Genomic DNA, 17,989 nt, shown 5'->3' with positions numbered 1-17,989 from the left:
TATGTCCGAAAGAACAGACACTTCGTATAATTTAAGGCGAGGACGATTAATTCATCACTCCAGTGCGAACGCGCACCACACTCGTACTCTTGCAGGAATAGGCAAATGCCACGAGTAATGAGGATAATGGGCAAGAGGCGCTACATCAGTAGAGCGTGGATAAGTTGAGCAGGACTGACGGGACCCATGGTAGGATAGTCCATGCAGTTGCGATGTCCTCTGTGTCCGGATGGTAAAGTTGTCAGCACATCTGCTAGTAAGGAGGAGACCCGGGTTCAAATGCCATCCAGCACAAATTTTCAACTCTCCCTATAGATTTAAATCTATGCCTGCTGTTAGGTAATTCCTTTGGGTCTTAATTCGTAACATTTCTGTACCGTTGCATTCTCGGACGGTGCTCTGGATAAACGAGCACTTAAATCTTTTCGTGGCTCTCATTTCTCTTGTTTCATTTCATGATGATCATTTCTCCCTGTGCAGGTAGGCGCCAACAAAATATTTTTGCAATCGGAGAAGAAAGTTGATGATCGAAATTTATTGGGAAAATCCTGCCGCGAAGGAAAATGCCTTTGCTTTAATGATTGCCACCCCAATTTCGCGTATCATATCCGTTGCAATCTCTCCCCTATTCCGCAATAATACAAAATGAGCATCCCTTCTCTGAACTTTCTCGATTCCTTCGTCAATCCCATCTGATGTGGATCCCACTGGAAACAAAAGAAAATTTGTGACAGGTACGGTCTGTTCCTTCGGACATACATGCATCTATGAAGGAACATTGCATCAAACTATACGGCCACTGCACTAATGTATTTCATGCCAAAGCTAAGGCAACATCATGAGAAAACTAAATAAGTCTCTCCCAGTGCGGGAACCAAACATTTGTGCGAGCGCTACGATAGGAAGCACACATTGCACGTCTGGAAGTTTGGGGTCTGTCTGTGAAGCGTGTTCGGATAGCTAAAAAGGTTAAGGCGGCTGCTCTCGTAAAGCTGGAAATCCGGGTTGGAGTCGTGGTCCGGCTGAAATTTCATTTGTTTCCAGTAAATTTTATAGCTATGGCGGTATGGTATTCGCAGTTTGTGGACACATTTCATGACATTAATAGAAGGACAAGACAGCGTAGATCGCGCGGCAACACCGCGCGGCCACTGAGGTGACAGAAGTCATGGGATAACGATATGCACTTATAGATATGGCGGTAGCATCGCGTACACAAGGTATAAAAGGGCAGTGCAGTGACGGAGCTATCATTTGTACTCAGGTGATTTACGTGTAAAGGTTTGCGACGTGACCATGGCCGCGCGACGGGAATTAACAGATTCTGAATGCGATGTGTGCATGGGACATTCCGTTTCGGAAATCGTTAGGGAATTCATTATTCCAAGATCCACAGTGTCAGGACTGTACTTAGAATACCAGATTTCAGGCATTTACTCTCTCCACGGACAGCGTAGTGGCTGACGGCCGTCACATAACGACCGAGAGCAGCGGCGTTTGCATGGAGTTTTCAGTGCTAACAGACAAGCAACACTGCGTGAAATAACCCCTGGAATATTGCTTTGCACTGAAGCTTTGTTGTTTGAATTTAGAGCAGCGATGCTTTTGTAGCATGCCAAGGTGTTTTGAGAAATGACACTGCAGTCCAGTCTACTTGCAATACAAGATGCAACCAAAATAATCGATTAGCATCTTAAAACATAGAAAGTCATGGGATACCTCCCCTTTTGCCCGGCGTAATGTAGCAGCTCGACCTGGCTGGCATAGACTGAACAAATCGTTGGAAGTCCTAAGAAGAAATTTTGAGCTGTGCTGCCTCTTTAGATATCCATAACTGCAAAAGTGCTCCCGGTGCAGGATTTTGTTCACGACTGTCATTTCCATTGTATCCCATAAATGTCTGATGGGATTCATGTCGGACGATCGGGGAGGCCAAATCATTTTCTCGAATTGTCGAGAATGTTCTTCAAACCAATCGGGATCAGTTGTGGACCGGTGACATTGCGCATCGTTGTCTGGGAAAATGAATGGCTGCAAATGGTCTGCAGGTAGCCGATAATAAGCATTTCCAGTCAATGACCTGTTGAGTTGGACCAGAGGACACAGTCCATTCCATGTAAACACAGCCCACACCGTTATGGAGCCACCACCAGCTTGCACAGTGCCTTGCTCACAGCTTGGGTATGTGGCTTTGTGGAGTCTGCACACTCGAACCCTACCATCAGCTCTTGTCAACTGAAATCAGGATTCACCTGACCAAGCCAGGGTTTTCCAGTCGTCTATGGTCAAACCGATATAATCATGAGCCCAGGAGAGGCGCTGCAAGTGATTTCGTGGTGTTCGCAAAGACACTCGCGTCGGTTCTTCTGCTGCCATAGCACTTTAACGCCAACTTTCGCAGCTCTTTCCTAACGTATACGTTCATTGGACGTCCCACACTGATTTCTATGTTTTAAGATGTTAATCGAATGTTTTAGTTGCATCTTGTATTACAAGTAGACTGGACTGCAGTGTCATTTCTCAAAACACCTTGGCATGCTACAAAAGCATCGCTGCTCTAAATTTAAACAAGAAAGCCTCAGCGCAAAGCAGTACTCCAGGCAAAATCATTAGCAATAAGCTAGCGAAAAAATCGTCGCCTGCGTAGATAAATTATGTGCTAAAATACGGCAGCTCTATTTTTGATATGCTTATAGTAAGTTAATAAAGGTCGTGTCACTTCAGAATTTACTGTACTTGGGCCGTTACACCTACGTTACCTGCACAACACAAATGAACAAGAGACAGAATATAAAGATGACAGAGCCCTGGCTGACGCTTGTCTGATTAAATGGCCGTTGGGGCGCAGGTGCCTCCTTTGGAATTAAAGATGACTTCGCTTGTGAACTGCACTGGAGCAATAGCGCACCTCCGCCCGTAACAAACTGCCCCATTACAAGGCGTCGCCGGACAAGTTTTTCGTCCATATATCTTTGAGAATAGGTTTTGTGCGAGCGCATGTTATCACAATGGGCGGTGAAAGATATACATAGGCGTAATATATGTCATCGTTTAATTACCTCACACTGACAGGCCCTCTAAACAAAGTTTAGTGCTCCATTCGGTTGACACCAGTCACAAGCCGGAGTGTGCGCCTTTATTGACAAATTAATCATTATTATTCATGACGTTCCCTCCAAAGAAGCGTCCCTTTACGTTTCGAAACCTACAGGCCGCACCCAATTTACATCACAAGACGGAGATTTCAATGAGTGTGCTACGTCGTTAATGGAACAGGTGCCTCTGACGCATAGGGTGTGCCTCCAGCCGTTGCCATCACGCCCGCTCGTCGCTACCACACCCAGCCTATCAAACTAGGACTCATGTTTGCAAACGTCAAAGTCGAAAGCATCAACTTGTTCAGGCAGCGGAGAATGAAAACAAGCGTAATAGAAATTACTGTTCGAGGATTAAAATACCCCAAAATTAATGACGATTCAATTGGCCTTGAAGTTTTACCGAGGGTAGTTTCTGAAAAATCTTTTTTTGTTAGATTTTGCAGGAAATGTATGTCATTCAGGAGTTTGATATTTTCAAACAAAATACTGTTAAACCCTGCCTAGTCGTCGTCAAATTGTGGGGTGTCTCGGATCTCTAGACAAACAATTAAACAATTCGTATTGATGAGCTTTATTACGAAAAGTAACTGACAATACTTAACTTTGAGAGTTAAAGCAAAGGGCGACATGCAAAACAAATAAGATTCTTCAGTATATACAATTCCTAATACAAGTGAAGTAATACAGTTGATGCTTCCATTCAGGCGCTAGTCCTGAGACTTCTGTAGAATTGGGCCGCGACCAGTTAGCGCGGCGCTAATGTCTTCTTCGCATAGAGGCCTTTGCTGTCGCGTTGTCGTCCTGGAGAGGGGTCGGTCAGCGTGCGACTGGCTGACGTCTTCTCACAGCTCTCTCTGCTCTCTCGTTCCTGGCTGGCGTGCCGGCGCTTGACTTTACATCGTAACAAATACTACAAAAATCAACACATGAAGTACTGTGTAATTGAGCTTTAGTTAAAATATCTCTTCAACAGCTTCGACACTAAACCTATTCTTTTAATCAAGACTAGATATATTAGTCTGCATGGAGTTAACGAGACCATTTCTTATAAAAAGTGTTCAAATTCAGTGTCAGTATCACTTCCCTTTACTTCCACATGACCGGATTCGGGTCAACTGCCCATCTTCAGATGATTAATTACAGTTATAGAGTAACCTGTCGAATTTGGAACTGAAAGTTCATTGTCAAGTGTTACTGAAAAAGCTTCTTCTTAGTGTTTCTTCTTCTCTGTTAATAGATGGAATGACGTGTTATATATCATTGCGAAGCTGAGAATTCGATCTATTTACTTGTGTATAATACGCTCGATTTCTTTCGATATTTTGCGATTTATAAGCAATCGTTTACAGGTTTTTTTTAGGTTTATCTCCCCCAAAACCGAAAACGCCCTTCAGAAATTGTGTAGTGTGCAAAGCAAGGAAGAAGGAAAGTGATACACGATATGAGTGAGAAATGTGTAATAGCGTTGCACATACGTGTATTTTTTTTGGGTATACCAACCAACTACTACTTCTGAAACAGTATTGTCTTCACTCTTCACTTCTCATTACTTCAGTAAATAGTACGGATGGATATATAAAAAATTCTTCTCAAAAAAATAAATTATATAATTTTGAGAAAAGAGTGTAAGACTAAATATGCCGATTTTCATAAATGTAAACAGCAAATATAGGGTCGACTATAGGGAAAAATATTAGTCAATGGATTAATGACCTTAACAAGACCTGCGGCACAAAAATATTTAACGTTAGGAGGACCGATTTCTACAGTATTAAACGTTTGGTCGACCTGTTCTCTTTTTCTTTTCGGACTTCTAATTAAGCTACGATATTCGTAGTATCGTCTGTTCTACAGATAGCACAGCGCAAGCTCATAATCGAATTAACTTTTACAAAGCAGTCCTTTCATGTGAAGGGGTCAGGGGGCACGCAATTCACTTGCACGAAAGACAAGCGAGTTAGCAGTCAATTGCTGTGCACATGGCGCGGGATAGGTCCTAAAAACCGTAAAGTTAATGAAAGTAGCAGCTTATTAATTGTGTTAGGGCTTCGGAGACAGTGACGCATTGCGAACAGATTTTGTCGTGGCTTTGTAATTCAGAGTTTGCAATAAAACCAGTGTGAAGGTTCTGCTCCAATGTATTTATCAAGATGCAATGTATGGAATGATTATATACAAGAAGAAAATGAAAAACGAACATCTGTACTAGTGTACATACACAGAAAGACGGAAGACAGTAGGGCCTGTGTGGATCTGAAGGAGAAATGCGTTCGCAATTGCAAATGGACTAGACTTCAGCTGAACAATTTGTTAGTGATACGAAAATTCTTGCCGGACCGGGATTGGAACCCAGATTTTTCGCTTTACACAAACGGTCGCCTTAACTTCGGTTATCCTAGCATGACCTGAAACTCCATATGTCACCTCGTGTCCAGGTCCTGCGCTCACACAGTTGGTGTGACTCTCACAGCGGCCTGTCTTACAATATAATAATATTTTGCAGTGTCTGTGTTTTACGGTGTACTATGCAGTTCCTTCATACATACATGCATGCATGTCTGAAGGGCATTGCATAGTGCACTGTAAAACACAGACATGCAACAAAACAGTCTTGTCCAACACATTGGCAGTAATGTGTAATTTACCTTCCAGTGGGGGTACCAGTGGTCCAAGGAACATGCTGATGGGATTATTCTCATTCTGGATGGTAGTAATAGTATGTACTGATTCACAAGTGGACCACAGCACAAGATGGGCAACTACTGCTGATTGTGCAGTCTTTGCATTACCAATTAGGGTAAGTGCTGCACCCAGAGAGTCTGCTAGGATCATCAGCAATTGGAAGCAGTGTTCAATGTGTGCATTCCACGCACCAGGTTTCCTCTCACACCTTATCTTGTTTTCTCTCTCCAAAAGTTTAGCTACAGCTGTGCACAAATAGGTTATACAAGGCCATAGCAACTCTCACTAGCTCCTCCTGTGAAACACTATTAATAAAACCTTACAAAGACAGCCTTCTTTCAACTTAGGATTAACATCCCTGCATACTAAGTGTCTGGCCACTCCTCAAATTGCTATCTTGCTAATAGTACTCATTTTTTAACTGAAATAACATAAGAAATACACAACCCTTCGTCATCAAGTTGCAGCTAATCAAGACTTTGTGTCTTCTAAATCTAGAAATAAATGGCATGAAGTATTATTACCACAATTCATCACACCAACAAGTCTTGCAATAGTTCACCTGTATTACAAATCACTTTTCATGTGCAAGAATCTCGTGAATAGAAACATGCATTTATATTTTTTGTACAGTATGATATGAGAATGACATGGACATGCAATTTGTGAAGCATTGCATGATTTTGACATTGCTGTAATAAGAACAGCATAACAGTAATTTATAATTAAAAGGTCCCCTTCACAAGGATGAAGCAAACAACAATGAAGAGTAATTAAATGTACAATAAGATTTTTATGGCATTTAGTGCTGCAGTATCATGGTGAAGGGCGTAAAGGTGAAAATGGGACTTGCAAGCTGCTGCTGCTTTAACTTATGTAGGATATCACTCGTGTGTGGACACCAAAATGAGTTCAAGGCTGTGATACCCTAACTGATGATAGCCAGTCTGAATTACTGGATTATCAAGACCACAAATACTGTTTAAATAACATATTCATATTACACTATCTTAGCTCCCACTACATTGCTTGCATAGTGTGTGAAATCTATACAGGATTTTTTTAATCAAATTTTTATGTTGTTCACAAATTGCAACACCTTGCAAAATTTCCACTCTAATTACAGAAGACCATAGGAGCATGATCTTTTCAGGATATACTTCTGACCAAAAAGTTATTCTGATTGCTGGAGTCCAAGGTTTTTGTTAATCATGCCTTTTGCTTTCTTGTGGAGATATTTCCATAGAAACTTTCATCCCGCAACACACATTTCTTTATATTATCTAACCAAGAAGTGAAACACCAATTTTCATGGATTTTCCTGCAAAATTTTTTTATGCAACGTGATATATTCTTAGAAATTTTCTTCACCTATTTTATCCCCTTAGGGGGTTGAATTTCCAAAAACAGTGAAACGAATTTTTTCAATTCTGACTATGAAGCCAAACACCAATTTTCAAAGATTTAGCTTTAAAAATACCTTGACAATGAAATATTTATAAAAAATTTCACCTCGTTAGGAACTGAATTTCCAAAAACAGTGAAATGCATTTTTTTATTTGTAACCGAGAAGCCAAACATAAATTTTTATAAATTTAGTTTCAAAAAGGTTTCATAATGAAATATTTCCACAGAAACATTCACCCTTGTATTTCACATCCATAGAGATTGAATTTAAAAAAAAAAAAAAAAAAAAATTGGAGTAGAACTTTTTATTTCCAACCGCAAAGCTGATTAGAATGAACATTTAATGCTCTAGGGATTGAATTTCCAAAAACACTGAAACATATACTTTTTTATGTCCAACCGAGAAGGCAAATATCAGTTTTCGTAGATGTAGTTTTAAAAATAATTTAGTGGTTCGTTACTCATGAATTACTTAAAAAAACTTTCACCCACTATTTCATCCCCTCAGGGGTTATATTTCCAAAAATGCTAAAGCATGTATTTCTTTACTTCTGACTGAGAAACCAAATACCAATTTTCGTAATTCTAGCTTCAAAACTGCCTTAATAGTGACATATTTTCAAAAAACCTTTCATCACTTATTTCGCTTCCCTTAGGGGTGGAATTTTGAGAAATCCCTTCTTAAATGATGTCTACAGTAAAAGATCAGCACCATCTCCAATTTCTATCTTCAGCAATTTGGGCTGGGCAATGATGAGTAAGTCACATCAGGAAATTGCCTTTTATATACATGTAGATTAATTGAGTTGATAGCTGCTAAGGAGGTACTTGAAGTCTCCATTGGGTTGTATATCAAGTAAGTAATAGTATTCTTCTGCAGTACCTTATAGTTAATTATTTAATTCTGACATTGCAGGGTCTCTATCGCATCTAGGACCCGAATACGAAGCACGCCTTGCAGAGTATTTGCGGATGCTGAACAGGGAGCTCCGCACAACCTCTGGCACACCTCCCACTCTGCCTGGAAGCCTTGCTGTTCCACTGGGTGTTGCTGTAGGACGAGCACCAGGGACAGTACCAGCTGCTGCACCGCACCACCACCATCACCACCACTCATCCCCACGACAACATCCACAGCAACAACAGCAGCAGCAGCATATACTGCAACACCAACAGCTTGCACCACCACCACAGCCACAGACACAACAGCAGACAGGCTCCCCACTCTCCGGATCTCCCCCACGGCAGCATACTCCAGAGGAACTGCCGCGATTGCCCCTCTGGCCAGCACTGTACCCTCCTACAACACCACTGGCAGCGGCAGCAGCAGCGGCAGCTGTCGTCGCAGCAGCTGCTGGTTCTGCTCCCGAACCTCAACAGGAGGCACTCAATCTGGAAGTACGTGACCAGGTGCGGCAACGAGAAAGAGAGCGTGAGCTGACACCGCATCAGCAGCCTGCCCTGCAGCAGGTAGTAGTCAAGCGGGAGTTAATAGTCAAGCGGGAGTCTGAGGACCACATGTCGCCACCACCAGCCAAGCGGCAGGTCACAGCCAGCACCACTCCACCTGCAGCATCCACATCTGGAAACCCCGTGTCCACTACTGAAGCTGCCAGTGCTGTTCCTTCCACTTCTACTGCTGTTTCTAATCCCACAATGACAGGTGCATCAGCACCTGGCCTGGGGAATGCTGTGTCTGATGAAGAGGGGCCAACGAGAACACTACACCAATCTGCATGTACTCACATCTCTATAACAAGTAGAGGTAAGACAAGCATATGTCACAATTTCTGTCTGCAGCTGCAAAGGTGCAGCTTTAGTTTTTGAATAAATGATATTTTATCTTCGTGTCAGTGGTACACTTTAGGTTGATTCAAAATAGCAATAACAAAACTGGTAATCTCACTACATGCTCAAAAGTCTAGAGTCATTCTTTGGTGCCCATTCCAATTATGACAGCCATGTGGCTTGCAATCTGTACTGTAGTTCATCCCAAAAGATATGTTATGGGATTGAGGCTAATACTTTCAGAAGATGAATCTAGAAACACACCTGATATATGTGTAATCATGCTGTAATATTGATATATGTGTAATCATGCTGTAGTATTGATATATGTGTAATCATGCTGTAATATTATTGTCCTGTGGACATGCAAGTTGTCATGTGGACACCAAAAAGCTGTAATTCCAAACTTTTGCCACAGTTTATGAAACATAATAGTCCTTGAAATGAAATGTTTTCATATACACCTGCAATTTTGGCAGTGACTGTGACTAATAGTCCAAGCTCAAACCAGGAAAAACAATCCCAGACCAATACCATTTTTAGCAATGTTACCATACAATCAATTAAATACTGTTCACCAGACATCTGCCAACTTTAACCGTTCTATAAAAGTGATATGCTTCTAATCCATAAAATCTCCTTCCACTACTCCAGTGACTAATGACAGTATTTTAAGCAGTGTTCTGTACAGCTTAGCGTGCTTGTTCTTCTGATCAGTGACTTCAGAGCAGCAGCTCAGTCATAGAAATTTATTATACTCGTGACAAATACTGTAACCAAATCTTCTATTACAGTTGCAACAGAAGTCTTCTTCAGTATTTAAGAATGTCAGTTAATTTCTAAGGTCTCCCAGAGCAGTGACTGGAACCAGTGCTTCCCTTATGTTTTGACATCACAGTAATATTGTTAATAGTAGACTTGGCCATTTTAAAATCTATAAAATTTATCTGACAAAATAACTGAGCTAATACAACATTGCCCTATTGAAATTCACATAATTCCCCTTTTTCACCCACCCTAATTGGGACTACTTCTCAAATGTTGACATATTATGTATATGCTGTTACTCCTTCAGCTTCATATACTGGGCCAACATATAGAGTATTCAGTATTAAAAAATTTTTTAAGTAAAATGTTTGCATCCCATACATCTCCTCACAAGAGGAAACTATAGTTATAAGCAATGGTTCATGTTAAAATGTGCATAATACAAAATTGCTAAATAATTAAATGTTAAAATTTGGGAAGTAGTAGTTTCACAAAATAAAGTATATTCGTGTTGAATGGTCCAGTCACTATTACTTCTCCCAATTTTATTTCACCTACAATTAACATATCATAATTAATTGTAACACCATATTAACATATCATCGTACTAACAATCCCCCATGTGCCAGTTTCTCAGAACTTCTCAGGTGGGAACTAGTGCTACAACATGTCTTTCATTCTTACCACCCACCTGTCCTTCATTTACATTAATTTCTTCTGTCCCAGCATTTCTTCACAGTAACTACTCCTTTCTTCACTCCATTTTAGTCTTCTACATCTTTCATTTTCTAACCTGTGTATTTTTCAACGTCCCCCTCCCACCTCTGTTACATACAGTGCACTTAGCTGTTCACTCTTATTAACTCATGCATGATCTTTTAGCAGTACTTCCTGTCTTTCATATTACCCTGTCTTCCGCCTTTAAGTACTCAGGTTTTCGAATCTCATCTGGTGCAGTCCCATCTGGTAAGTCTCCCCTGACCCAAGGTTCTGGGTGACTTTTCTGAACTCTAACCTTTAGCTAAACCTCTCCAGCCCTTTTCCTTCCCTCCTCCCCCCCCCCCCTCCCTTTTGTCAGGTCTAGTGTCAAATGCTACAATTTCTGGAGCAGTCAAGTGGTAGACCTCTGGTCAAACAAAAACATTTGTGCACTGTTGTATATACTGTTTCATCATAAACCAATATGTCAAAGTACGCTTTTTTTTTTTTCAGGACCTCATATTCAGCATTGACTGTAGAAATTACTTATTTTACTATTGCAATTTTTCCCTTTGGGCCATTTCCCAGTGGTACTGCAAAAGATTTTGCTTCAGCATACGTCAGACATCAAAATCCTCCAACATGTACACATGTCATCATTAAAAATGTTGGAGGATTTTAATGTCTTGACACAAGCTGAAGCTTAATATTTTGCAGTACCACTTGAAAATGCCACAAAGGCCAAAACTGCAATACTGAAATAAATCATTTCTACAGTCAATGGCAAGTAATTCTACATGACTCTGAACTCCGACCACGAGAAATTAAAATTAGTTATAACACATCTGAACACACATCTTGATGTGAAACACAATCTCTTGATGCTCTTCAAGTTTCCAGAGATAATTCATAAAAATTATTCAGGCCCTTGCAATTGTCAAATGAAATGGTATCCTCAGAGAATTTTTTCGTCTTTTAAACCAATATGTGCTCATTAGTAGAAGAGACAAAATTTCACTGATGCCAAAGGCATGCCTTGTCAGAGGCTAGGTATCTACCATTATCCAAATTGTTTTTTATGTATCAGGTGGTTGTACTGGTACTTAGGTAGGTTATTAGCTACATTGCATTTATAAGGGGCAGTCAAATTAAAACAAGGCAGATGGGAAAAGGTAAGTAAACTGTTTATTATTTAAAAAGAAATCAACGTACCTATTAATATGTTTATCCCTCTGTGGGACAAGATGGTCAATGCCCTCACGGAAAATAGCTGGCGACTGTCTATAAAATCACAATTGTACCCAGGCCAGCACGTTTTTGTCTGAAGCAAATTGATGGCAATGAATATCTTTTTCAGGGCTACAAAAATGTGGAAAAAGCATGGGAGAGATTGGGATTGCAGGGAGGACGTGTAAGAGCTGCCCTGCAGAACTTCTGCAGCTTAGTCAAAACAACTTTGACAACATGTGTGTTGGCACTATCTTGCAATGTTCCTGGATGTTTGGACTTGATGGCATGCTTCAATATTTGAAAAGTGTCCATGTACCACTATGCATTAATTACATTCTGGAAAGTCATCCATACAGTCCTGATCTCCCTCCATGCGATGTCCATATTTCTGGAGCCCTGAAGTCAGACATTCATGGCCTTCAATTTGCTTGGGATGAAGAGATGCTCACCTGGATAAAATCATGGTCTCCAATGCAACTGCAAACATTTTTCAGTGAAGGTATTGATTGTCTTGTCTCACAGTAGGATAAATGTATTAACTGCAACTTTTGAAATAAAAGAAAGTTTACTTACTTCTTTCCATCTGTCTTGTTTTCTTTTGCCTGCCCCTTAGAAATCTGGTTTATGCCGTTGAACATCAGTTTAAAATACACTGCCAGACAAAAAAAGAAGACCACCCAGAAGTATAGTAGGAAATAAAATGAAACTTCATAGGTTGAGAGGTTGTGGGATGTTAGTTCAGTGATTACAAAATTGAATCAAATTTATGAAAGAGTTAGTGGTATGAGCATACTTACCAGTATGGCATTGGACCTCCTCTGGCCCGGTTCGGTACAGAAGTATGTCATAAAACTGTTGTATTCTCTCTGGAGGCAAGCAGGCCTACAACTGTGCTAACTAGTCCTTGATATCCTGGATACTGACACCAGGATGGAGTTGATATCCGAGCTGGTTCCACACATTTTATCGGGAATGGATCTATGGATCTTGCTGGCCACAGGAGTACCACACTATCATACAGGCAGTTAATAGACACTCATGCTTATGCGCACAAGCATTTTCCTGTTGAAAAATGGCATCATGATACTGCTGCCTGAGAGGCAACAGTTGAAGATGCAGTCAGTGTAATAATAATACCACACAAATATCATACATATTTAAAACTTTCCTGTTAAAGCTATAGATATATAAACAAATTTTTCTAAAGGATGAATAAACAATTTTATAGTGAATTTTAGCCAGCATCTGCATATTTTTGGAACTCGTGACATACTTGTCACTACTGAATCCATTCTTCTTCAAGTTTCAAAGAGTGTCTCACCTTCGAACATATACTTAACCACAGGCAGATGAGAAGTGATCTTCTCAGTAGTAATCTTGTTCTGTAACTTCCTTCATTGGCTGTTTGTGTACAGATTTTTATGGTCTGTTTCAATATAAAGCACCTTGATTACCAAGAAATACAAGGTCTGTCAGATAATCATAAGCTCTTAAGTCATAAAAAGAAATCTATTAAAGATGTATGCACAGTGAGTTTACATTCTCCAAAATATTATGCATATGACCTTTTACCAGTCTGTATATAGTCTGTCAGTATATCGAAGACTAGCAGCCGGGTCCCCACTTTGCATATCCAACTACATCAAAAGGTGGTTCAGCAGAGTGTTTCACAATACTGTACTGGTCCCTCTGTGGTGCACACCTTAAATCAGTGGCACACAGTGTGACATAGTATGTCTGGGTAGTGTTTATTTTTTGATAAATTGGTTAACACACTATGAAACACAGAAGACAATTGCCTGATTCCAAAACGCAGCATCATAATGTTAATTACATTAATGTAGGAACTGAAGTCATAAGTCATGACTCACATATCTAGTTCAAACATAGAACAGAATGAGTGTTTATCTAAATGTGTGTACATCTTCTATGTTCTCCTAAACTGATGCATATCTTCAGATAGTGCAATACTTCTGTAGAATTATTCTTACATTGTGTTTCTGATAAGAGGCGGAGGTTTCTTTGATGGACTGCATTGAAACACAACAATTCTTACTATATGAGGAGTGTTCAAAAAGTAACAGGGAATTTGTAGTGGCACGCTAAATAGATCTCAAAAGTATCTGTACAGTGTTACCCAAATTGTATATTTAGTTTAGTATTAGCTGTTAGAAATGTAGTATTGTCAATTACTTATTTTGTGTAAAAAATTAATCAGAGCAGTATAAAATGCATCAAAGTTTTAGATATTTTAAATATTTGTTTAGGTAAGTCTGCTATGAGTAAAACAAGATAAGTTATCTGTGTGCACTGTAACTGTTCATTGCACATTTTTGACATGGTTTTCACATCTTTGGAAATACTATTTTTGACTATGTTACAATGATTTGAAAATGGGTCTTGTTCAAAACCAGTCACCAAGTGAATAAAAAGAGTAAAAATTGAAGCTTTGGACTGGTTTTTCATTGTACTGATTAACAGAAGTTGCCAACCCACAGCTACTCCAGCATTCTGGAAGTTCATAAAGGATGACTTCGTATAAACTGCAGTCCTCTGATAGGAACTGGTTATGTTAGCCACCTGTTCTTTTTTTGTCATCTCCTTAGCACAAGCTGTAATCACTTTAAAAATGTCTAAACACTTGATACTTCACAAATATTTCATATCTGTATTATGCACATGTTCTTGCAGTAAAGTATGCTTTTCCACCTCTTATGAATAACTAATTATATTACTATATCTAAAAACAAAGATGATGTGACTTACCAAACGAAAGCGCTGGCAGGTCGATAGACACACAAACAAACACAAACATACACACAAAATTCAAGCTTTCGCAACAAACTGTTGCCTCATCAGGAAAGAGGGAAGGAGAGGGAAAGACAAAAGGATGTGGGTTTTAAGGGAGAGGGTAAGGAGTCATTCCAATCCCGGGAGCGGAAAGACTTACCTTAGGGGGAAAAAAGGACGGGTATACACTCGCGCGCCGCGCGCACACACACACACACACACACACACACACACACACACACACACACACACAAGCAGACAGCGGAAAGACTTACCTTAGGGGGAAAAAAGGATAGGTATACATTCGCGCGCGCGCGCGCGCCCACACACACACACACACACACACACACACACACACACACACAGACACAAGCAGACAGCGGAAAGACTTACCTTAGGGGGAAAAAAGGATAGGTATACACTCGCGCGCGCGCGCGCGCACACACACACACACACACACACACACACACACACACACACACACACACACACACACACACATAGCCATCCGCACATACACAGACACCAATGGATATGTGTGTGTGTGCGCGAGTGTATACCTGTCCTTTTTTCCCCCTAAGGTAAGTCTTTCCACTCCCGGGATTGGAATGACTCCTTACCCTCTCCCTTAAAACCCACATCCTTTCGTCTTTCCCTCTCCTTCCCTCTTTCCTGACGAAGCAACCATTGGTTGCAAAAGCTAGAATTTTGTGTGTATGTATGTGTCTGTTTGTGTTTCTATCGACCTGCCAGCGCTTTCGTATGGTAAGTCACATCGTCTTTGTTTTTAAATATATTTTTCCCGTGTGGAATGTTTCCCTATTATATTCGTATAATTATATTACTAAATATACAAACTGAATAACACTTGTAACTAAAATCACATGAACAGGATCATTGTAAATCACCACATGCTGCGCTTCACCACTAGACAGGTAACGGGCAACTGATTTTAGCGCCCCTGTAGAGCAGTTGTAGGGTTCTTCCAGGAAAGGACACTTTCCCATCAAGAATGCTGCACCCTTCTGAGTTTACTAACAGACTGTGGGCTACAACCCTAGGAATTCATTAACTGATAAACTGATCAGACAACCCGCTTAAGATGTATGGACCACTTCATTTGTACTGTAACCATGACCTCTCAGACTCCTACTAAACCTCATGGACCAAATGGAAAGCCTTCGTAGCATATTTGTTGACACTAGAGCAACATTTGATAGCAAAATGCAGCTCAGTGGTTCACTGCATCTTAATTCTTAAAGCAACCACTGAGCACATTTTCACTTCATGCACAAACTGTATAGTCCAAAGGTATTTGAGAGCTATGTGGCAAACTGAACCATTAATCCTGCCAATTGAGACCAGTTTCCATCCCTCTCCATTGAAAAAGTGAGAAACACTGATACTTCATGAATGAACACTTGTAGCCTTTTTCATCTCCTCTGTAGGAACACATCAAAGATAAAAAAAAGTTTTTACAAACAATTATGGTCTCAGTGGATAATGAAGTTCACAATTATGTGAATTTGGTAGATGGTCACTACAACTGCTGACAGGTATTGTAATATCCAGCAGCATAGATTGACCCCCCCCCCCCCCTTTTCCCATTCTGTAGTGAATATTTTGAACAGATTGACAGTGTTGCCATGGGTGACCCTCTTTCATTGCTTGGCTAAAAGCTGTTGAAGGCAGATGACATGTATCTATTAAAAATGTTCAGGGACAATGCGGCTCTCTGCTAAGGCTTTTGGTATAAAATATTTTTATGTAATTTTCTCATATTCCTGACTTGCTCAGTATTTCCACCAGTCTACAACATTTTAAGAATTTACCTAACCACCCATTCAGTAACTGCTGTTGATTGTGGGCAAAATACCATTATTACAATTCATTGTGAGAGCTCAGTGCATTTAAAAGTGCTTACTGACTGGTCTTGCAACTATAAAGTCAAACTAACTGACCAGTAAATAATTTTCTGCATATTTTAAAGCTGTTGTGTCACTTTAACGTCAGGGTTGTGGTAATTTTATTGATATCAGAATTTTATTATTTCCATTTTCCTGTAATCTATTACATAATATTATCTGTTTTAACTGCACTTGTGACATATTGTGTTTTTATATTATTCTAAAAATTTAATAAAAAGCTTTTATTTTACAGGAGAAGGTCCTCTTGGGAACGACAATTCTCTTATTGTAAGCATGGATCTCAATGGAATGAAATACCAAGGCATCTTATTTGCTATTCGGACTCCACGCACATCGTGAGACCATCCTCATCAGCGATTGGAAATTTGTGAAGGTACATTGTGGAAGAAGTGGAAAGAATCTCGCGTCCAAGAACATTTTTAAACCAGTGTTGTAGTTATTGAGACCAAAGTTCATGTTGTTTTGAGCATATTCAATCACTTATAAAAACTTTACTGTTATAGTTGCCTGGAAAAGTGACTGTACATTTATTCATGGTTGCCTATATTACCATGAAATTGTTGTTGATTGTAAAATACCATAAACGAGGACTTAGTGGTTCACAGTAAATTATTGTAATGCTTAAGAATTGCCTTTTGTATTCAGTTTAATGTTCTTTTTCGAATATTTCTCAGTCTGTGAGGGATTTTTTATATATATATGTATATGTAAAGATAAAAAATATTGTGTGTATTTATTTAAGTCTTTTGTGTCTTTTGAAATTATTTTATTCTAGAAGAAGTAAAATTCTTCAACTTTTGCTTCTGATCTACAATAGTGAATACCAATAAATATAAACTGACATGATCACAGTGGAATGTGATTTCAGTTTCCAGAGCTGCCATTTTTGAAGACTGTTTTCTCCCACATAATTCATAAACATATGTTGAATGGAGATAAACATATGTTGAATGGAGCAGTGAAATGAAAACATTAGGAAGACTGTATTCAGTGCAAGTTTGATAATGCCCTGTTGTACATTAAAGAAATTAGGAGTAGTACAGTGAGCTGTTAATACTCGTCAATAGTCCTCACTCTCAAGCCAAAAAACTAAACAGTGACACCATTTTGGCACTAACTATAAGAGCTCTTTAGAGTACTTAGAAAAAATTTGTATAATGGAAACACTGTATCGTAATTGCATAAAAATGTATGAGATTTAAGGAGCAGCATTATCTTTTGATATTTGTAAAAGACTTAGTTAAAGTAGAACTGAGTGACACACACATGGAAAGAAAAAACTAAACATCAAACATTGGACTTTAAGAACACTGTTTCTGTTATTGAGAAAAAAATGTAGGTCAGGAAAGAGAAATAGGTAGAGGAAATAAACAGAAGTGGAGAGGCAAGAGTCACTGGACCAGAAGTGACAAAAGCTGCAGATGAGTTTTCTGTTACCTTCTTTCTGATTCCTTACATTTTGTGGATGATCTCAAACCTCACCTTTAATAATGAACATTTTGTTTCATTGCCAGCTTTGGAAGAATCCCAACTTTTGCACATAGTATTTAGACTTTGGGAGGCTTGATTTAAGGCTACTCTGTTGTCAACATTTCTTTA

At 39.6% G+C, this 17,989-nt stretch overlaps 1 protein-coding gene across 1 annotated transcript in view; it reads left to right on the top strand.

Moving 5' to 3' along the window:
• The window catches only part of LOC124798899 (protein dead ringer-like), a 463,425-nt gene extending 446,408 nt beyond the window's left edge, over positions 1-17,017 (top strand). Inside the window, exons 7-8 of the mRNA XM_047262431.1 lie at positions 8,104-8,952; positions 16,623-17,017. Of these exons, the coding sequence (XP_047118387.1) occupies positions 8,104-8,952; positions 16,623-16,729 (956 nt within the window). The 3' untranslated portion in view covers positions 16,730-17,017. The remainder of the gene's footprint in view (positions 1-8,103; positions 8,953-16,622) is intronic.
• The last annotated feature ends 972 nt before the right edge of the window (positions 17,018-17,989 follow it).

This window comes from Schistocerca piceifrons, chromosome 5 (assembly GCF_021461385.2).
Source record: "Schistocerca piceifrons isolate TAMUIC-IGC-003096 chromosome 5, iqSchPice1.1, whole genome shotgun sequence".
NCBI lineage: Eukaryota > Metazoa > Arthropoda > Insecta > Orthoptera > Acrididae > Schistocerca > Schistocerca piceifrons.
The sequence above is the reverse complement of the archived record's forward strand: the minus strand, read 5'-3'. Positions and strand labels throughout refer to the sequence as shown.